Consider the following 23,648-nt stretch of genomic DNA (forward strand, 5'->3'; position numbering starts at 1 on the left):
CCCTGCCTAGGGTGTTCCTATTACTGATAAAGCTGTTACTTTTCTTGCTGCTGATCCTGTTGGGCCATAATGAAGAGACCACCAGTTTTTCTTTTCAATTTCCTGATGCTTCACTCAACAATTACTCACAACACTGTTTTTTTTATTGCTACTACTCTTTTTCTAAGATTCTAAGTCTATCATGGGATAGCTCATTTCTATTGGCTAGACTCTGATGATGTACAAAGGTTACTCAAGCTAATATAATATATCTCTTTTTTCTGCCCCCCCAAAAAAAAAGAGGACATAAAAATGTCCTAGATGTCTTTGGATGTTTTTTGGTTATGTTACCAAGCAAGTATGAACGTGGATTTTGTAATACGATTGTTCAGACCTATGTATCGCATGTGTTCAAGGGTTTTTTAAAGAACCCCTCACCTAAAATGTACCCCCAAATAAAACCACCCCTCTTTACTTAGGAAAAAAATGGATGTTTTCAAACCTATTAAGTTTTTCCTTGAAGGTAAATCCTCCTTTTGAATGCACATGGTAGACTAACATTGTATGAGGTGAATCCCTCTAATATGGTGTTGCCAAAAAGTGTTTTTAAAAAAAAAAGCTTATTAAGAACACATAAAAATATAGTAAGTGCCCCAAATGCTCATATGTCATGTAACCAAAGTAGTTTAAGTTGGTTAAATAGAAGTAATTGCCCTAGATATTCTTATATCATGTTACCAAACTAGTTTAAGTTGGTCAAAAAGCACCATAAACCATGGTTTAGAAAGAAAAAAGCTACAATCTATCAATGTGTGCATGTGATGTGATATGGTTGCCAAGGCTTCTAAGTGAAGCAAAATGTAATAATGTTATCCACATGTGCATGTGAAGCTCAATAACATTGCCATTATTCAATTTAAGGGGAAGATACTCAGGCTTTTGTGACAACATGAGTGTTATTGCTTTAGTAATGAATCCAAAGGTAATAGGAAGGTAAAGCGTATCAAGATTTCTTGTTGTTCAATCCCAAGGCATAAAAATGAAAAGGGAGAAATTTTAATTATCTAAATTTTTTTGAAGATCAATTAGCAAACATATCCATCAAGACTACTTAGATTAAAATTTGAGACATTCAAAGAACTTTCATGTATCATAGACATGGGGATTGTAATTATACGAGCTCTACTTTAGTATGTGTGTGTATGGAATGGTATGCTAGTAAATAAGGGACTTGTTACCCAACCCTATTCAAAATGTATACAAGGATTCTTTAAAATGTCTAGCATTAATTTGTAGGCAAATTGTTGTGTGTTGCTTTTGCGAAGCCTACACATCCTCCCTAAAAAAAAGAAAGGAGATTAAATCCAAACAAAATGACATAAATTAGCCTTATATTTCAACCACAATGTAGAAAATTTGTCTCACGATTAGTAAGAAGATAGAAACACAAAGTGACAATTGTCATACAACAAGGAGAGATGACAAACATGTATAAAGGGAAGAAGATGAGAATGCCTCTTCTTAGCAAGATGATTCTATTAGCATTTATTTGAGGATTATAGCCATATTGAATTTTACTTCTTTGTAGCTTGATGGGATACTTGCTTTAATCTTTATGATTTTGTATTGCTATCGTTTTATATATACATAATGGTATTATCTAACAAAGAGAGACTCTCAATAAGGAAAAAAAATATTTTCATATGAGAAAATTAGCCCTTATTATTTAAACATGGATATACTCTCTTTTTATTTTCCTTAACTGAAAAATAGTATTTCTATTGCACAAGTCAAGGAGTGAATCCAAAATCCTTAAAACATGTAGGCACTGGATTGACACTATATAAAAGCTCATAAATATAAACCTTTTAGATATTAATAAGGCATAAGGCATATTTTTGGGTGCACACATGCACTATCTGGTATGCTTTAAGTTCCATTTATGTTTCATTATGTCTAGAGTTTTCTATTTCTTTTAACACATATATAAGTATTATGCATGTCAATTGCAATCACACAAGTAGTGTTTTTTTTGCAAATAGATGAAGACAAGAGATGATAAGTATTTTGTGTTCTCTTTGCATGAATAACTAATACGCCCTAAATAACATTAAATTTGAACTTCTATCAAAGGCAATATATTTATTCAAAATGCAAATCACGATTGCTTCAGAGGGGGGGGGCGGGGGGGAGGGGGAACTTATCTATATCGCTAGGTAGCTTCAATCTATGAATTATAGCCACCAAAATCAAAAAGTTAATTCATGATGCAAATTTATGTTGAAATGCATCAATGATGGTTAGAATACATTTTTATATGAGAACATAAATTTGAATGTAAACTTTGTTTGTTGTACATACCAAACTGCAATTTATATAAATGTAACACAAGTTTACTCATCATGACCATAAGGACCTACCTAGGATATATTGAGGAGCACACCCAAACTTCCCCCCCCCATTTTTGTGCCACTTTGCTTCATAATCTATTACCCAACTCAAGCATCATGAATTCAATACTTTTTATGTAAGAGTTACCGTAAATGTAATGATATCTCACTTTGTGACTTTTCCGCTGTCAAAGGGAATTACACAAAATTTTAATACTTGTATTTGGATACAGAGATTATGATTTTGGAATATCAATCAGGACGATCCCTCTGAGCAAGTTATGAACATGTTGAAAGTTTGGAGATAGGTCAATATTGGTGACCTTAAAATATGATGAAAGAGAAATAATGCCATTAAAGGAGAGTATTAGCCTTAAAATACAAGGAACCCAAATGTGTACCTAGGCTACTCAACAAAACTATTATAACACATAAACTATGAAATAAGGATAATATATTCATTATAAGGCTTTAAAATGAAGGAAGCTAACACGATATTACACATATAGTAGGTTCGAGCTATCAAGTTGAAGGGGTAGCAAATCAATGTCATTAAGTGCCTCCACTACCTAGACTTGTCATCATATCGTCCACCTTTTACTCTACTCCTAGTTTTCTTTGATTTCCTTTTACTGCTCCTCCTCATTCAAGGAGCATGACCTTTCTCCATTTTCTAAGGTACTAAATGTAATGATCCAAGGAAGCTCATTATGATTGACTTGAAACTTAATTAATACTCTAATGAAAGGCTTTTGGAGTTGTATTATGGCGTAAGGTAAGATAAGAACAAATTTGCATTGTCCAAAGGTGTAGTATTGTGTTGTTGGATATCACATGCATATATAATACGTGAATCTATTATGTGCAAAGTTTTGTCTGTCTTTTGGTTTTACGTTGTAATTACACAATGGGTTTACCTTTCACATGCAATTATAGTGTAATTGTGATCCTATATCTAAATCTTTCATGAGGCGCCAGCTCGTTCAATCTGTGAGTAACCAGACTCGACTAAGCGTCCGATCGATCAATATGAGCAGGTTCGCAGTCTCCCCCATGCGCCCACTTTGTTTCGTAAAACCACATGTTTGTTCAGTCGTCCAACGCTGGCTACGTTCGGTGTCGTTTGCAATCGCCCAGGACAGGCAGCTTAATATTTATTCGAAGAGCGAGATATACTGTAACACGTAGTTGAACGTGCGAGCTGCGATAAAAACACTAGCATGCAATCGTGATCATATTCCTGAGGCAAAGAAGCATACATTTTTGGCATTTCGCATAGTCCAAAGGTGGTTTGATATGCAGACCCGCAAGTATGCAACAAACACTGCCATACTGTTCCTTCAAGACGTAGCCGGCAACTCATATTGACAGTAAATTTCCGTAACACACTCGAGACAACATGGGAGATTAATATATGAAGCGCGTGTTTCTTGCAGGGCTTCTGTACGAGGAAACGAAGGTCCAGATGTCCAGTTGATTGAGCAAAACAATCACGTACGTTCCGTCTATCTTTTTTTTCTGTCCATTTTTTGTTCCGGGTTTTGGAGGTAAAGCTAAATCGCTCACATGAAGTACAGATCAGAATTTCTCCAAAGACAGTGTACGAACTCGACCACATTATTTGATCTAATGTGCGCAAAATGCTCACAATGAGGATTCGTTAAGGAACGATTCACTATCATTCCTAGGAGAAGAGATACTTGTTGCATAATAAAACTCCTCTTCGGATTCAAAAACAAATTGTAAAGAAGCTTTTATGAATTTAACATGCGAAACGAGAAACCCATTTTAGAAAGAACAAAAGAATTTGTGTGTGTGTGTGTGTGTGTGTGTGAGAGAGAGAGAGAGAGGAAGAGAGAGAGAGAGAGAGAGAGAGAGAGAGAGAGAGAGAGAGGCACTGCTATAAATCCTTTAGTGTAAGCAGACCTGTGGAGGTCTCGATTGACCAGGGATTTACTCTATCAACGCCTTTACAAAGATTCCGCACGCAATGATTTAGAAGATGCAATCGTAGCCCCAATCACAAGTTGCCCATTAACGGCGATATGCTGGAGGGAGTGTTGTTTCGTAATTGGAAGGAGGAGATTGAGCATCGTGAGGAAACTGTGACTTCGTAGTTTTGCACCGTTGTTGTTAGCAAAGAGGCACGCATATGCCAGCCAAGCGGGTGGGCTGAACGGACGGTGCGACTCTGACAAATAATCCATGCACATAGAGTAAAATATCCATTTTGTACAGGAAATCCAGGCTGAGGCGTGAACTAGGCAGGAAGGCTCACAACAATAAGCCGATGGAAAAGAAAGGACGGTGTGGATGTTCGCTTCAGATAGGGATTGAATTGCACATTTTCGCATAGATGTGAAATATTTCTCTGAGGGAGGTTGCTTTCTATGCATTTCTATGTGCGTATGCATAAGATACGTGTGAAATTGATTTCTTGGACTTGAGCTGGACGTTTGTTCCTCTAACATAATAATTTTGTTTCTCCTTAGATAAGAACCTGTTTGATCTTAAAACGCTTGATTCGGACTGAGGGTTTATCCTTGATAATGGAGAGCAGCTTGTGGATTGCCATTATACAATCATAAATTGGCTTGATTGTGTCTACAGGTCATATTAGATAATGGAATCGTTCAAATTACACTATCTAAACCAGGGGGGATTGTGACTGGCATTCAATATGGAGGACTTGACAATCTTCTTGAAATTTCAAACAAGGAGACAAATAGAGGGTGAGACAAGTCTTCTTATTTATTTATTTTTGGTTAAACGGGATCTAAAAATGCAAATTCTTTTTAGAAAGGGTTTTATTGCATTTCCTGCTATCGCTTTGAAAAAAGCTGTTGCTCTTACTCTACCAGGAGATCTCGGGCAAGAGACTCACCGTTCAGGTTCTACTAGACATCCCCGTGCTCTATATAAGATTGTATTGTAAATTATATGTAGTAGTTTCTGTGGTTAAGGCTACACCCTTAAGCCCTGGTTGATAATCAACTACCTATTCGGTGCAAATGTGAGATAGGCAGATTCTGTCACTTCCATTTCTTCACTCCACTTTCACCTTCACTTCTCAAAGGCCACAAGTCTCCTACAATGGTATAGATCCTACTCCTCATCTAGTAGTTTCTGTGGCTAAGGTAGAATTATTGGCTTGCTACACCCTTATGCTCTGGTTGATAATCAGCTACCTATTCAGTGCAAATGTGAGATAGGCAGATTCTGTCACTTCCATTTCTTCACTCCACTTTCACCGTCACTTCTCAAAGGCAACAAGTCTCCTACAATGCTATAGATCCTACTCCTCATCTTGTCTGCATATCCGCTGATCATTAGGTGCATGTGGGTACACAAATAGATTATGTAGAATCAGACCTCTCATTGTCACCATCTCCGAGATTGCAATGCTTGTTAGTGCCCGCTGCTTGCTTTTGGTTGTATTATGGTGGTCCCAGCACTCAAAAAAGTTAACACTTTCCCCCTTCCAGAAATTTTCTTACCTCTAGGATTCTCTCTAAATTTGTTGATGAGAAAGTCACGATATAGACAACGTAAACCAAAATTCACCCAGGGGAAACTGCATGCATTTTGCTTCCAGAAACCAGGCTACACAACAGAGATGTGTTTCTATTTTGCATAGAATCTTTCACAAATAAAAGATAGGTATCAAGACTTAGTCCTTATGTGCATGAATTTTCTTGGTGGTTGAAAGGAGACCTACCCTCAACCTACATGTGTGGCTATTTAGCTATCCCCATTGGCTCCTCCCTTGTTGTGATTGTTGCCAAACAAATCTCTTATCAAGCTTCAGTGGCGCTCACAATTGTAGCAGTGCTAACTTGCTCCTTCCACAGCAATACCAGCTCCACAAGAACTCACAAGCATCGTGAAGCTCTTAACAGAGAGATGCATCAAATTCCCAATCTCTCAATGTGCACCTAACAAATCCTTCAAACATAGTCAGTGAAAGTATAACTAGCAATGGATTTGAACTTCAATATCCTGATTTAGTGAAAATTCAAAAAAATTGTAGATGCAATAGATACATACATATATGTGAATGCGTGTAGATCTCTCTTATGCTGAGATCTTCTCGTGATGTAATCGTTTTCACATCTCGTTTTGGGATAGTGATTCTGTAATATAAAGCTAACAAAATTTTCACCAAAATAAAAAATAAAAGTGTGCACGCGCGTGTGTGGTAGAGGATGATAGGTTGTCACAAAGGAGGCTTCTTATTGTGAATAATAGCTACTTAGAGCCATTAAACCTCTTTCACATTAGAGTCGTATTGATATTGGTTAATGCATGGGATGCTTTTGTTGCTAGAATGCAAGCAGTCATTCGTGATTATGGCAAGAAATATATGAAGACATTGAGGGACACTGTTGGTTGCTCAAGCTCAAAACACTTGCCAGCATTGATAGACCTTAGTCATTTTTGGCCTTTTTTGGATGAAAGCATGTCTTTATGCCGGGCAAAACATTGTCTACAATGTAATGATCATAAGAAACTTTCTAAATGGGAGACAAGAGCAAGACAAAGGGCTTCTCTGGATACAGGTCGTTCCTCAAAACAGTTTTCAAAAACTTGCATTACAGGAGGCAGTCTACAAGTATTTGCCGAGTGCTTATGTTGCCTAATGATTATTGGACTTCCTCTCGATCACAACTTGCTACTGCTTGTGTCACTCACTTTGCTCGACAGCTTGGGCGTGTGGATCTCCCTCCACAGGAAGCTTTGTTTGCACAGCGCCAGCTTTTGCAGCTTTCCCATGGTTTCTCTTGCACAAGCTTTGGAGTTGGAGGAACCTTTTACTGAAAGGGAGTTATCTAATGCCAAGAAATCATGTGGCAAAGTCTCCAGGATGGGATAGTCTCATTGTTGAATTTTTCTTGCATCTTGGGATACCCTCAAGTTTACTTTGCTACAAATGGTCAATTGTGCTTGGCAAAGTCAACAAATGCAGGATTCATGGAAGAAAGGGCTTGTCAACCTTCTTCCAAAGAAGCAGACATCTGAATCATTCGTTGATTGGAGACCTATCACTCTTATGCCCATAATTTATAAGATCATAACCAAAATGGTGGTAGATTGCATCAAAGGATATTTACATGATGGTCTCCCTCTTGCCCAATATGGGTTTGTTCCTCGCAGGCATATCACTCATAATATTGCAATTGCCTATGTTGGGATAGAATATGCCAAATACATGGAGGAAGATGTGTTATTGCTGCAAGTTGATATTGCCAAAGCTTTTGACACGGTTCAATTGGATTTCATTTCACAGACCATGCAAGCTTTGTGTTTATGCAACGATGTTATTTATTGGTTGTATAATGATAGTAAAGATGCATGTATTTTGTCTGGGGATATTTCTGATAACTGGACTCTCCGTTGTTTGGTTCGCCAGGGATGTCCATTGAGTGCGCTGTTGTATGTGATAGCCACGCATCCAATCTTCAATACATGGATCATCTTGTGGCTATAAACAGGTCGCATGGATTGGAAATTCCTAAAAGTCGCACTATGGTTGCTCAGGCATATGCCAATGATTATTACAGACCCTACAAGAAGAAGGTTGTTGAAGGAGGATGCTTTGGCTCTATGGAGGTATCCTCATCATAAAGTATCTGCAGTGGGACCCTAGAGAGTGTTAATGGATTGATGTAGGGTACTAAGAGAAGACCCTTCCCTTCTTTTGATACACTGTGAGTAACGTCAGGATATTCCAGCTCAGGGAAGCCCAACAGGGCTCCTCATTGGGAGAATTTCAGACTTCGGCTGATGTGCAGAAATCCTTTTGGAAGACACACTTGAAATCCCTTAGGAATATAAAAATTACTCTTTTCTTTTGACTCTCTATTCATGGAGGATTGTCGTGAACCAGTGGAGGTTAAGGTCCAAGAAATTTCCACATGTTCTCATTGCCTCTCTGCCGATGAGTCTATTTAGCATTACCTATTGGTCTGCAAATAGGCGACGATCATTTGAAAGGGGATCGCTAGACTATTGAACACCTTGCATTCTCCTTTCTTCATGATCGAGGGCTCGGTAGCATGGCTCTTTCTTTGGGGGGCCATGTGTTTGATGAGACTCTTTTTGGGCTTTTGGTTGAGTCATGTTCTCTGAATGAGGTTCCTAGCTCTTTGTACAGACCTGCGCATGCATCCGTGGATACTTTGTGGGACATTATGGCAAGCATATCAGCATGGCATATTTGGAGATCCATATATAGAGAGGCTTTGCATGGATCCCAGGTCCACCCCACACACACATTGGCTAGTATCTGGACGAACACAGTACATGCTTTTGTTGTCATTCTGGGGATTATGTAGGCGTCTAAGGAGGAACGTGTTGGAGACTGGTGGTAGAGAAGAGATGCATCATGACAAGAGTTGAGAATGCAAGAGAAGACCAAAATGTGTGTTCTATTGATTGTGAGAGAGAAGCCTCTCATTTATAGAGTGGGAGAGAGGGTGGCCTAGATCATAGGCACCTATCCTACATCAAAGGCAATCAGCCCTACAGCATAGGGACTTCCTAAATCATTGGCACCTCCTTAAGAGGGCTCCTTCTACTGCATCATCACTTGTGTCATGGTCCTAGATAGTACTAAGTGTGCTTCACTAAACACACACAAATATGTGACTGCTAGATGCACACATGCACCTTAGAGCAAGCCCTTGATCCCAAATATCCCAACATACTCCCCCTCAAGGGTTTGCCTCATGCTATGTCAAGGACACATCTAGTCACATAGTTGAAAACATGCCTTCTCATGGTGGTCAAGGATAAATCTATGGCTAGGATCTCATGCTAGCAAAGGTGCCCAAAGGTCAAGGTTTACAAAAATGGGATAGACCTCCCCAAATGGTCATCTCCCTTGCATGTACAAGGATTAATCTTAGGCCTTTGTGTGGACCCAGTTTCTCATGCCTGCAAGAGGAACCATGGAGGCAAAGACATATCACATGGCCTACATCATATGGTGACCAGAGGTGATTTACAAAAACTATAAGGACTAAAACACATAACCATAACATTCTTTTTAGAGTACTACTCCAAGCAGAGAACCTCAAAATTGACTAAATGACCAAGTGATGACAAAAGTTGAAAGATTTGACTGTAGAAGGTCCAATCTTTATCTTTATCTATCACAAAATTTGTTGCTTCATTTGTTGATGGAGTTCTTTCTTCAATCATATTTGCTTTGTCTTTCTTCTCATTGCAAAACTTTTCAGAGTGATTGTTTTTGCCATAATAAGTGCATGGATTGATCCTTTTGGGTTTGATCTTCTACTCTCTTCTTCTTGTAGAGCACTGACGATGCTCTCTAGAGTTGATTGGGGAAGATTCTTCAAAGTAGTCACAACATACTCAAAATCCTAAGGCATACTCTTCAAGAGTACAGCCATTGCATCATCTTCAGTGACTGGAGAGTTGACTGAGGCCAATTGTGTCATAAGACTCCTCGTAGTGTTGACATGAGCTACAACACAGTCTCCATTTATCTTAAGTTCAAAGAACTTAATCTTCAAAGTCAATTTAGAGTTATGAGAGCTAGCACCAAATAGCATATCTAACTTATGCTAAGCCTCATAAGGAGATTCCAAATTAGAAATATGATGCACATAATCATCTCCCAAACCTAATGCAATGATTGCATAGGCTTTCTCTAGCCTTTTAGCATCTCCTGGTGTTGTTGAAGTAGGGTCACTTGCCTTCTTCTTTCCTTTGGTAGTGGTGGATTCACCCTCTTGTGGTGACTGATTCCTTGGCTTGAATAAATCCCACGAATTCTCCTTCATAAGCACAAATTTAATTTTCATTTACCATGTATGGAAGCCTTAGCCATTGAATTTTTATATTTTAAAGGTAGCCATGAGAGGGTCTTACCTTTATGATTAGGAAATGTCTGCTCTCTTACAAATGGCTATAAATCTCAACCTTACAAGTGCATATTGCAAGCAATGAAATCAGAGAATCCTAGTCTTTCTGCATCAGAATAATAATATGGCTTTTTCTTCACAAGCTTTGTCACTTTTCTATTGACATGTCTAGGTGCTTCTTTGTTCTTCTTTCCTTTTGCTTTCACATATGAAGCATTAGAAGAGCAACAAGAGCTAGGCATTGTGAATAATCAACTGAAATTTTGATTTCACTAGAGTATCCTCAGCATATTTGAACTTGCATCAAGCATCCTTTCCCAAACTGTCAAGAATATGAACCAGAAATAGTAGCAATCTTGGAGACCAAAATTCTCATTGATAGAAGCAGAAATTAGAGGGCTTTTGAAGCATAAATAAAGCTTGTATACCAGCCAAGGTCGACACTAGAGTATGGGCACGCGCGTCAGCTCGCCTAGCCAAGCTAAAGAAGTTTGACTGGTTTTTCTTTAAATTCTCCTCACTCCAGCAACCATTTGGGATCAAAGTTAATCAAGAGGTAGCTTGCAACATTGTGCAACTTGTCTCAAAGGACAAGTTGAAATTTTGATTGTAGAAGATGAATTGCACAAAAGTTCATTGGGCAAAGTTTATGTCGGCACGGGATGTAGAGGGCAAATGTTGGAAAACCCTCTGAGGTGGAGGTGTGCCCTACTGGAACTACAATTTAGAGGGTTTGAGGAATGGCACACTACAGAGACAGAACAAGCTCTTACAAAAATCTCCAAGAAAGAGGCAAAATGGAGAGAAGGAGGTGGAAGTGAGGAAAAGATGATGATGTGGCAAACTAGGGGGCTAAAGGGTTTTCTAGAACCTAGAGCTCGGATACCACATGTTGGGGAGTGGTGGGAGAGAAGCGATGCATCATGACAAGAGTTGAGAACACAAGAGAAGCCCAAAATGTGTGTTCTATTGATAGTGAGAGAGAAGCCTCTCATTTATAGAGTGAAAGAGAGGGTAGCCTAGATCATACGCACCTCTCCTACATCAAAGGCAATCACCCCTACAACATAGGGACTTTCTAAATCATTGGCACCTCCTTAAGAGGGCGCCTTCTACTGCATCATCACCTGTGTCATGGTCCTAGATAGCACTAAGTGTGCTTCATATTACACACACACAAACATGTGACTACTAGATGCACACATGCACCTTAGAGTAAGCCCTTGATCACAAATATCCTAAGAGAATGTTTGCTTGAGGGAGTGGAATGGAACTTGATTCTTCTCGGAAGCCCCACATGGTTGAGGCTAATAGGTGGCACTATCAGCCTCAACCTTGGTCATTTTCTCATTTGTTATACAGGAGCTTGATTTTTCCATTTGGTTTTATTTTCTCATGCCTCACATGATGTACTTTTCCACTGAGCTTTGCTCTCAAAGGTTCTTTCATACTTAGGAGTGTAGGAACAAAGTGGAGACAGATTGTAAACACAAGTGAGCAAAAGTGCACACACAAGAAAGCTCCAATAGAAATGTTCAAAATGAAACAATACAAGTACTTGGTATATATAGTATGCAAGTACTACTGGTCAACTATAGGGTTGACTTTATGCCTACAACACCATATCTTTGTAATCTCTTACAAATCCCTCCTCAAAGATATGGCTGAAAGTACCCTGGAAACGTCTCAGGTGTAACCTGCAGTACCTAAAGTACCATGGTTGCACAAGTTCATCCAGATGGATATGCAACCTATGGGAGTACATGAAAACAATGTCATTGTGAATCACTTCACAACCTCCCTTGACATTGTGAGAATGTCTCTAATCCCCAAGCCATGTCGATGTCGTAAGAGAAGATCTATTGACAGGGCTTTGGTGAAGATATCCGCCGCATTGTCCTCAGATGGACAATAGATGAGATCAGTGAAGCCATCAGAAATACAATCCCATACATAATGATAATGATTTTTGATGTGTTTCATGCGAGCATGAAAGATAGGATTGTTGGCTATGGCAATGCAACTCTGGTTGTCACAGAAGATAGAGTTTGCTTTGCCATCCTGTGCATGATGCAAGTCATGCAAAAGCTTCCTTAACCACATTAACTCCGTAGTGGCTGAATTTGCAGCTTTGTACTCTGCTTCACTGGAGGAAAGAGAGACTCGCTCTTGCTTCTTACTGAGCCATGAGATACATGCTGAACCCAATGAGAAGCAATAGCCAGTAGTGGACCGTCTGTCTTCAATGTCCCCTGACCAATCTGAGTCGGTGAAACCACTCAGCTTTAGATCACAATCTGAAGCATAATGCAAGCCAAGAGAGAGAGTGCCATGGACATATCTGAGAACCCTCTTTGCTGCATTCCAATGTGTGATCGTGGGACAACGCATGAACTGGCTCAAAAGCCCTGTGGCTGAATTTGCAGCTTTGTACTCTACTTCACTGGAGGAAAGAGAGACTCGCTCTTGCTTCTTACTGAGCCATGAGATACATGCTGAACCCAATGAGAAGCAATAGCCAGTAGTGGACCGTCTGTCTTCAATGTCCCCTGACCAATCTGAGTCGGTGAAACCACTCAGCTTTAGATCACAATCTGAAGCATAATGCAAGCCAAGAGAGAGAGTGCCATGGACATATCTGAGAACCCTCTTTGCTGCATTCCAATGTGTGATCATGGGAAAATGTATGAACTGGCTCAAAAGCCCTGTGGCATAGGCAATATCAGGCCGTGTGGAGCATAGATATATCTAACTGCCAACCAATTACATGTACAAAGTGCCATCAAACTTTTTAGCAGTATCATGCTTACTCAGCTTGAGTCCCTTTTCCAATGGAGTAGCCATAGGCTTCCAGTTCTCCATTTTAAATTTCTGCAGCAACCCCTTCAAATACTTTGTCTGTGACATAGAAATCCCATCATGGGTCGGCCAAAACTCAATGCCAAGACAATAATGCAATAGGCCCAAATCTGTCATGTCAAAGTTGTGACATAAAGCAGACTGCACAACTGTAATTTGCTGCTGCAAAACATACAGATTTGGCTCTGTATGAGTGTTTACGAAGCCCTAGGACAGCAAAAACTGATGTATCTTCTGATACCACACACGAGGTGCTTGCTTCAGCCCATATAGAGCCTTCCTGAGCTTGCATACCTTTTGCTCTTGTCCCTTCACCTCAAAACCTTGGGGCTGATGTATATAGACCTCCTCTTTAAGATCTCCATTGAGAAAAGCGGTCTTAACATCCATCTAGTACACTGGCCAACCATAAAACGCAGCAAGAGAGATGACTGAACGAATGGTGGTCATCTTGGCCACTAGAGCAAAAGTCTCCTCATAATCTATCCCCTCCTCTTGTGCATACCCCTTGGCAACCAAACGAGCTTTGTCTTTCTCAACTGTGCCATATGAATGGTATTTCACCTTATAAATCCATTTCGTGCCAACCACATTTTTTCCAATGGACGCATCAACCAAGTCCCATGTGGCATTCTTCTCAATGGATTTAATCTTAGCTTCCATAGCTTTCTGCCATGCCGGATTATGCTGAGCATCCTTGAAGCTCCGAGGCTCATTTTCAGCTTCCATCACTGAGGTCATCAAAGCAAGATTGACAATTTTTTTCTTTTTTTGAGTGCTGGCCTTGGTTTTCCCCATAGTAGGCTGATCCTTAGCATCTTGAATGGTCAACCTTGCCCAACGTGGAATAGATTTCTTTGCTATACCACTCGGGGCTGCATCAACATCTTTAGTAGCCTCACGACGTTGATAATGCCTCCAAACATGAGGCTGTCTATTCTCATTAATTGTCTGCAAATCTAAAACATTTGAGGGAGAGCCATCCTCAACATGTGGCAAGCCATCTGAACTATGAGAAGTAGAAAGGGAAGCATCAAGAGACTCCGTCTCATCATCCTCAAATTGGATGATGTCCAAAGGGGTGTCATCGTATGGTGGCAAGTCTGCACTAGTGGGCTGCATGCACTCATTCTCAGCAAAGAGAGCATCTCTGCTGATTATTACCTTCCCGGTAGCGGGATTATAAAGCCTAAATCCCCTGCTTTCAGTGCTATACCCCACAAAAATGCATTTAACACTCTTGTCATCAAGCTTTGTCCGATGTGCATGTGGAACCAAAGCATATGCCACTAAGCCAAAAACTCTGAAATGACTAACCTTTGGCTTAAAGCCATACAAAGCCTCAAATGGAGTCACATTAACCAAAGCTTTGGTAGGGCATTTGTTTTAAATGTAAGTGGCTGTCACAACTGCTTCTCCCCAAAAAGCCTTTGAGACTCTCTTGAATTTCAGCATGCATCTCGTCATCTCCATGAGAGTACGATTCTTCCTCTCAGGGATTGGATTATGCTGTGGTGTGTAAGGGCATGTCAAGTGATGTTTAATCCCATGCTGCTTCAAAAATCCCTGGAATGCATGTGACATGTACTCTCTCCCTCTATCTGAGTTGAGTGAAATGTCAAGAGATTTCAGCTTAGTTGTAGATGTTGGAGGCCCTCTAGCTCTCCTCATTGGGAGTCGGGACAGATTTCACATTTATGCAGATGTGTAGGAAAAGAGGAGACTCTGAAAATCCCTCAAGAATATAAAAAATCACTCTCTTCTTTCGGCTTTCTATTCAGGGAGGGATTGTGGTGAACCTGTGGAGGTCCAGGCGGGGCTAACCCTACATGTCCTCGTTGCCATTCCGTGATTGAGACAATTCAGCACTATCTTTGGGGGTGCAAACAGGCGAGGACGATGTGGAAGGGTTTTGCGAGGATATAATGTACTTTCCATACTTCACCCTTCTTCATGACCTGGGGTTCAGTGGCTTGGCTTTCTCTTACGGGGCCTCAGGTCTTTTTCATGGAACATGATTCAAATGGGGCTTTTTTGGTTCATCGACACTAGGTAGAGTCATGTTCCCTACGGGATGTTGCTTTTACTCCTTTCAAAGTTGCACATGCTTCAGTAGACACATCATGGGAGATTCTGGCTAGTATTGCAGCTTGGCATATTTGGAGAGCCATTGTACAAAGGCATTGGATGGATCCCAGGTTCACCTTTCTCAGACATTGGCCAGTATTTGGATTGATACTATACATACCTTGTTGCCCATCTAGGCAAGCATGCAGGGGTATCAAGAGCAGCCTCAACTAGGAGGAACACTTTCTTCAGAGTTTGGAGGGGATCTCCTTTCTTCTCTAATTTTGTCTCGGGGTTGATTCAGCCTTATCTCTGGTTATTTGCTGGCTCTTTTTGTGCTTTGATTTCTCTCATGTATTTATCGACATGATGTACTTTCGTATTGAGCTTGCTCTACGGTTTTCTTTCATACTTAATAGAAGTCCTTTTTTGCAAAAAAAAAGAGTATTAAATTGATGGAAAATCCATTCTATTTCATTTGAAATTTGGAGCTTATGTGCATGAGCTTGTGAAAAAATTGGTCACGGAAAGTTGTCCCAATCGATGATTGCCACGTTTTAGAGGGTTGAATTTTCCAAATTGATAAAAGTCAGATTCTTCTTACATCAATGTGATTGGGTTGACCTCCAGAATCAAAGCCCCAATCGATCGTTGCAAAATTATGTGAATTGGAGCTGTTCTGGGGACATATGTTTGGCACAAAGAATATCCTTCAATAGCTAAAATCTGTAGGAATAAGCTGTTAAGTCCAATAAATTTGATATATAGTAGCACTTCAGCATTCCCAAGGGTTGCACTAAGTCTCAGATTGATTGGATCTTGATTGATCTGATTTTTTAGAGAAAAGTCATTTTGGCCAGACGCAACTATAATCCAAATTCTTGGAGATTCTGCCCCAAATTCATTTGTGATAAGTCCAAATGAATTGCAATTGCATCTGGAAGGGTTGAGTTCAAATACTGTTTCAATTAGATTTGAGTTGCCCCAATGCTTTCTCTATTGAATCAAGCATATGTTCTAAGATTGGGGGAAATTTTTGAATTTTGGGGCGGAACAGTGAAATTATTGAATTTTGGAGCTCTCTGCTTCTAAAATGCCTACAAGGAAGGCTGGTAATCAGTCCAGAAGGCAAGATTTTGCTAACTTAGAGCTTAGGATGGAAGTGAAGCAATTGAAGACATTCCAATATTGGGATTGGGTTCAGTAGTAGGAGAGCAAGCTGAGATTTAATCAAGAGCTTGTGGGCAACAGTCAGGCTTCTATGGAGGCTATTCCTCAAAGTCAGATGCAGTTAATTCAAGAGCAACTGATTCACAGTTGTTTGGGTCCTGTCCTTCAGGAATATAGAGAATTGACTAATGAAATCAAGATGAGAAATCAAAGGATGGATCAAAGGCTGCAGAAATAGAGGATTTGATCATCTCGAGAGAAATTAAATTCAATAAGGGAAGAGAACCCTAGAAATAGTTTCTGAAGCAGCCCGTGATTTAGATGACAACCCTGACTATGTGACAAATTCTGAAGGATTTATGGTATCTACTACAAGGGCTCATTATAGGTATGAAGAGCCAGCTACTAAAGCAAAAGTCCTTCTATAGGGTGCAGCGCATAAAAGTACCAGTCCAGAAATTGAGTGTTATACCAAAGATTTAATGAATACAAAGGCCTTCCTACTGATCTTAGGTCAGTCCTTACATTCCAACAATATGTTCAGACTGTGAGACTCTCAGATTCTAAGGAAGGGTTACATCAGGGCAGTGATGTTAAAAATAAAATTGTTCTTTCCAAATTCAAAGGGGAATCTGGTTCACCCAGTGAGCTCGAAGAGTGGATACGTAAATTGGAAGACTATTTCTTACTGTATCCAAAAGGGAAACAGGAAAAAATGAGGTTTGATGTGCTTCATCTTGAAGATTTTTCCCACACATGTTTAAGGCATCTGCAACAAGATGGTGTGTGGTAATTCATACCTTGGAAGGATTTAAAAGGGAAATGTTTCAGACTTTTTTTTCTCCTCTAGCCAGGTATCAATATATATGCAGATGGTATGATTTGAGTCAGCAAGATTCAGTGAAGAACTATGTCAACCAATTTTGGAAATTGGCTTTATCCATTCATGGCATTGATGATAGAAGTATAATGCTTAAATCCATTCATGGAATAAATGTGGTAGCACAAAAACCAAGCACTCTCAAGGAGGCTATACAGCTGGCTGAATTATAATGAACCCGAATACAATTTGAAGGAGAAGATTCTTGGTATTGACCATTTTGGCACCAGGCCTTTAATCAAAGGCATCCCTGGCCACTTGCGTCTTCTACAACCTCCTCTACCCCTACGTATATGGTGTATGGCAGCATCAGGTTTAGACTTGTTGTATGTAAGTATATTATAAAAGAAAACTAGGATAGATTTATTAGAGCTAGGGCTGTAGGATCTCATTCATACCTGCTTGGAAGGTTTCTGGAGCATAAGTGATGCCAAATGACATCCCCTTGAACTGGCATAAGCCACGTTCAGTTCTGAAGGCTGTTGTTAGCTCATCCTCCTCTTTCATCCTTATTTTGATGGTAGACTGATCTTAAATCAATCTTTATAAAGAGTTTGGCTCCCCTCCGCTCATCCATTAAATCATCAATTCGTGGGATAGGAAATCTTTCTTTACACTCATTTTATTCAGATCCCTTTAATCAATGCACATCCTATCAGAGATCCTTGTTCTTAACCAAGAGAACAGGGGAAGAAAAAGGAGACTGACTGTGTACGATTTATGTGTCAAAGAGCTCTTTGATTTGTCTTCCCACCTTCTGTCTTTCAGCCCTAGAAAGCCTATAGGGTGCTTTATTTTACTAGTTTTGACCCTGGATCAAAGATTAATTGCATGATCAACATCCCGCTTGGAAGGTAGGTGATGATGAAGATTAGCAAAAACATTTGCCAAGTGCTACAACAACTCCTACATGTTCTTATCCTCTACTAACAGTCCATTGCTGTCCTTTGTTTTAGGTAGACTTGAGGACCCACTGCTTTATCATAGCAGTGACTGGAGGAGCCGCTATTTTATTATAGTAGCGACTGAAGGACCCACTGCTTTATTATAGCAATGACTGGATGACCCACTGCTTTATTATAGCAGCGACTTGAGGACTCTTTGCCTTATTATAGCAGCAATTGGATGACCCAATGCTTTATTATATAGCAGCGATGACTGGAGGACCCGCTACTTTATTATAGCACTGACATGAGGACCCGCTACTATAGTAGCGACTTGAGGACCCACTGCTTTATTATAGTAGTGACTGGATGACCCGTTGCTTTATTATAGTAGCGATTGGATGACCCGCTGCCTTATTATGGTAGCAACTTGATGATTGTTGCATTAAGCTTAATGCAGCGACACACATACACACAATTTTGTTGACTTGTTTTTTGGCATTTCCTTGATTTTTTGAGTTTTTGTTAAGATTTTTTGTGTGCAGGGATCTACCTACTCAATGCAAAAAATAGCAGGAAAAACAACTATTGAAGGATAAACGGGGTGTTTTGCACCCCCCTCAATGACAAATTCAGCGAGGTGTGAAATCCGAGATATGACTCAGTGGTTATTATCTCTCAATCAGGAATAATCTCATCTATATTCAACAATTTCTCTCTCAAGTCCTGAATCGTGGTGAGGTGATCAAACATTGAGTCACCCTTATCCATGTGCGTATGCGATAACTCTCTCTTCAGGAAAGAGACCCTGACATCATTGCGGGCTGCAAACATACTCTCCAAAATATCCCAAGCTACCTTTGAGTCCTGCATGACCAAATGTGCGGGATAATAAACCTTTTGATAGAAAGAGAGTTTACTAAAAGTGCTTGTGCATCACGTGAATCCCACCTTTTTTGTTCCAGTGTGGGAGGCACAACTGCAGCAGCCATTGCACCTAGCACTTTCCGGCACCTTGAGCTTGTCCTCTCCCCTTCATCCACCTTGTTGAGAAGGAGTGGCAGGTGCAACCACATTCTCTGGCCTTGTCTCATCCCCAGTGACATAATCCCACAAATGTTTGCCAATTAAAAGATTGCGTACCATAAAACTCCATAAAGAGTAATTGGTACCATCCAACTTATCCTCCTTAGTGAGGATGCCAAACACTTCATTGGGATTGTTCTGAGCCATAGCTGCCAAATTAAACAAAATGCCACAAATGTGACAATAAATATCCCTTCCTGGGATTTAGAGGTGCGCAACACAAATCCCTTCCGCGATATAGATGCAAGTTGTCCACCACTGCCCAAAAAATCAGCCAATCAAAGGCCCGAAGTGTAACAGCCCAAAAGCATAAACCCAAGTGAAACTCTGCCAAATGTGCCTGTAAAACACCTACAAAGTGTACAAAAGCCCCAAATCTTGCAAAATTGGTGTCTAAGACCAAAAACCCCAATTTGCAAGGTGAAATTGGGGCAATTCCCGCCTGTTGCCCTTGCCCTCCCCGCCCCTCTCCTCCCCCCCCGCCCCCTCCCTCCCCCTCCCCCGCCCCCTCCTTTCCCCTCACCCGCTCCCCTCTCCCCCCCGCCTGCTGCCCCTACACTCCCCGCCCCCCTCCTCCCCCCCCCCCCTCCTTCACCCCACCCTTCCTAACCAGCCCCCTCCCTTCCTCTCCCCGCCCTCCTTCCCCCTCCCCGCCAGCCCCCTCCCTCCCTTCCTAACCCACCCCCTCCTTTCCTTTGCTCTCCCATGCCCTCCCTCTCCCTCCCCGCCCCCTCCCTTCCTAACTTCTCCCCCCCGGCTCCTTTCTTCCTCTTCCTCTCTCTTCTTCCCTCTCTTGTTCTCCTTCTTCTTGTGCCCATGTTCCAGGGCATCCTGGGCAGCAGTTTCATGGACGGAGCTTTTTCACTGTTTGAATCGCCCCTTTCACTTCGATTGGTGAATGGATCCCCACTTAGCCAATCTTCGTCCACCTCCACCGGCCGCGAGAACCGTCATTTTCTTAGAAGACGAGTTGCAGCGGCTCAAGAAAGATGTGGAACTAGAAGGCTCCACATCACTTTTTGCCCGCATCTTTGGGTCACACCCTTCCAGATCACATGCCAGAGACTGGATGCTGGTGGCATTACCAGGAGATCTCGCCCCACACCTCAGGGATATTTGACTTTTGGGATGTGGATTCTTCCAAGTGGTTTTCGACTCCCACGAGTCCACAACCCTTGTTCTCAAACCTGATCCTCTAGCTTTGGGTTCAAGGAGGATCTTTCTTTTGCCCTACACCTTGGGCTTCGATCCGGTCGAGGAGGACAGTCAGGTCACATCACTGTTCATTAGATTTTCCTCAGGTCTACCATCGACTTCTTGTTTCTATCGGAGCCACATTCGAAGTGGTCACTAAGATCCCCCCACTTCCTGGCATGCCTTCTTCCTTGACAGAGGTAGTTAGAGCAGACGGGGTGCCTCGAGTTAGGGTCATCGTCTCTGACCCTAACATCTCATATGAGCACATCATGCTTCAGCGCGCAGATGGCTCTCTCTTTCGACGAAGAGTCGAGATTGCAGGTAGATAGGACTAGTGTAGGATTTGCAAGACCCTTGGGCACTTTGCTAGAGACTGCCCAAGGAAGAGAAAAAGACCCAAGAGGTCTTCTGGTGTGGCTCCTTCACGTACTACCCCAACTACACCTCCCCAGCGCCCTGTACCACGCACTCTAGGACCACCAGGAGCAGTAGGGCACCCTGCTTCGCGCAACCCAGGACCACCAGGGGCTGCAGGGCGCCCAAAGCCCACAGCACACCAAGTACCACGATGGAGAGCGATCAGAGCGGCTCCTTTACCTCAGGAGGAGACCTTTGATCCGGTTTAGACAGACGCCATCCAGACTCCAGAGGTAGATGTTGCTGCAGCCCCAAACACTACAGTTCCACCTCAGGAGGGGCCTTTAGATGCACCAGTACCAGCCCCAGTCACTTTGGTTTCTAATCATGAGGGGGCTGCCGATACTTCTTTCCCACGGACTGTTCATGGCACAGTCAAGGCGACCGAGGGAATGCATGCACAGATGAGGACTCCAAATTCCTCTTCAGCCCAGCCACAGGCCTCCTCAGCCCCCAGCTCCAGTTCTGTTGATAGAGGCCTGGCAGGTCCTTCTCCTCCATCTTCCATGAGTGCAGGTCTTCTTTGTACTCCTTGGCCAGACTTGCTTCTCAGGAACTCTTTTTCGGCACTGGCAGACTCGGCGACTTTCATGGATAAGGAGGAGTTTGTGCCCTCCACCTTAGGGGGGCCAGTCATTGGGATTCCTTTTGATAGGGCCTCCCCCTTAGCAGGTGTGGGGATCCTTTCACCTGTTGAGTTTCCTGCCCTCAGCAGGAGTGTTTCAGCCCAGGGGAAGCTGGTCTCCTCTACTAGGTTGGGTAATCCTTTCCACCCAGCATCCTCCTGTCGATGAGGATAGTCAACTGGAACATACAGGGCATAGGCGGAGTTCCACACCATCGTCGTAGGCAGCTGCATCCAGGTGTCATTGGAGGTGCTATTGATATCCTTTTCATCCAGGAACACAAGTTGGATGCAAGTGATTGCTCTAAATCTGGCAAACTTCTTTCAGGACATACCTTCTGGTCGCCTGCTACAGGCACAAGGGGAGGTACTTGCATTTCGGTCTCTCCTTGGTTGTTGGTCATGGTATTATCTCCCCCTCTAGAGCTCAATAGATCATTATTTTGATTGGAGGGCATAAGATTGGTCTTCTCAATCTGTATGCCCCCAACAACAGAGGGGAGCGAGTCTCCTTTTGGAAGGAGTTACTATTTTGGGCCCCCATTGCAGATTCTTGGATCATTGGTGGCGATTTCAACATGGTTGAGTTGCCATCAGACAAAAAGGGAGGCAGACAGGGTGGAATTCATTCTTTGGAGAGGGCAGCTTGGGATGCCTTTCTCTTTCAGTATAGTGGCAGGGACACTTGGTTTGATGATGCCTTTCATGTTATGCCACAGTCACTCTTGTACTCTTGGTCGAACAGGAGAGTACACATGCCCATCCATGCACGTATTGACAGATTTTGTGTAGATTATTGGGCACTTGACAGAGGCGGATCTGTATGCATTTCTACTGGGGTTACCACTTCAGATCATTTTCCAGTGGTGTTGCAGATTCTTGAGCCTCATCGAAGAGGACGCTCTGCCAGTGTCAGGATTCCAGATGCCTTTTATGCAGAGGAGAGCCTCACAGAGGATATTTTACAGATTTGGGTTTCTCACATGTAGGGTGGAGTTGTCCGCCCATCTCAGGTAGCTGCAGCCTTATCCGGAATTAGTGACTATTATCATACAGTCACTGATTCCAGGAGACGTGAGATTGGTATACGCCAGCAGTTAGCGTCCCTTCAGAGGGAAGAGTAGAAGAGGCCCACTGATGCTTGGATTCAGGAGCGCCTTGCTGCAGCAAGGGCTCATATACAGATATTATTGGATCAAAGAGCAAAGTACGCCTTTCATGCACGGGAATCCTTTTGGATTCAGATGGGTGGTAGGGTCAATAAACACTTTTTCTCTACTCATGGACCCAGACATAGTAGAGATAGTGTCTCACAGCTTGTTGACTCAGACGGGGTGTTACAATCAGATCCTGATGCCATCATGCGTGTAGCTTCAGATTTTTTTGCATCATTTTTTACTGCAGATCCGGGCACACAGGCCATAGATGATGCCAGAGAGGTTATTTGGCAGTGTATCCCTGTATTGGTGAAGGATGAGATGTATGTTTTTCTTGATGCACCTTTCACCAATGCAGAATTCAAGACTGCATTACTTGCCCTTCACAAGGGCAAGTGCCCAGGTTCGGATGGACTTACCCCTTCTTCTTTTATAACTCTTTGGGAGCAGATTGGTGATCACATTACATCAACCCTACAGGGCGTGTGGGACTTTGGTGAGATGCCTGACTCACTTATAGATGGTCTCATTCATCTCATCCCAAAGGCGGGTAATAGGAATCTAGTGTCACAATGGAGACCCATCACTTTATTGGTTTTTACAAGATTCTGGCGAAAGCCATCAGTATGCGGCTACAAGTTTTTCTTCTAGATTTGATTCATGACACATAGACAGGGTTTTTGCATGGTAGAAGTATTTTCGACAATATTTTCTCATTTTGGGAGGCCTCAGAATGGGCCATGCAGAGCCGCCAGAGGATGGCCATTCTACTCTTGGACTTTGAAAAAGCTTACGACAAAGTAGACTGGGATTTTTTAGAGGGTACTCTTTCTCGCTTTGGTTTTTTAGATGCATGGATTAGAGAAGTATCCTCTCTCTACAGATCAGCCCATAGCTAGGTGCTTATTGGGGGGGTAAGAGGGGACAGATTTCAGATCGGTAGATCAGTCTGCCAGGGATGTCCTCTTGCCCCTTTTCTTTTTCTGTTTGTGGTGGAAGTTATGAATATCTACCTTAGATCTCAAGCTGATATTTATGGGCTAAGGCT

The 23,648-nt window shown here is 41.9% G+C and overlaps 1 protein-coding gene across 1 annotated transcript in view; it reads left to right on the forward strand.

Annotated features, from left to right (window-relative positions):
* The first annotated feature begins 3,612 nt into the window (after positions 1-3,612).
* The window catches only part of LOC147885427 (uncharacterized), a 382,071-nt gene continuing 362,035 nt past the window's right edge, over positions 3,613-23,648 (forward strand). Inside the window, exons 1-3 of the mRNA XM_087396736.1 lie at positions 3,613-3,679; positions 3,806-3,863; positions 4,980-5,101. Of these exons, the coding sequence (XP_087252862.1) occupies positions 3,666-3,679; positions 3,806-3,863; positions 4,980-5,101 (194 nt within the window). The 5' untranslated portion in view covers positions 3,613-3,665. The remainder of the gene's footprint in view (positions 3,680-3,805; positions 3,864-4,979; positions 5,102-23,648) is intronic.

Source organism: Dipteris shenzhenensis, chromosome 25 (genome assembly GCF_047967505.1).
Source record: "Dipteris shenzhenensis isolate YYH24624 ecotype China chromosome 25, Dip_SZ_1.0, whole genome shotgun sequence".
NCBI lineage: Eukaryota > Viridiplantae > Streptophyta > Polypodiopsida > Gleicheniales > Dipteridaceae > Dipteris > Dipteris shenzhenensis.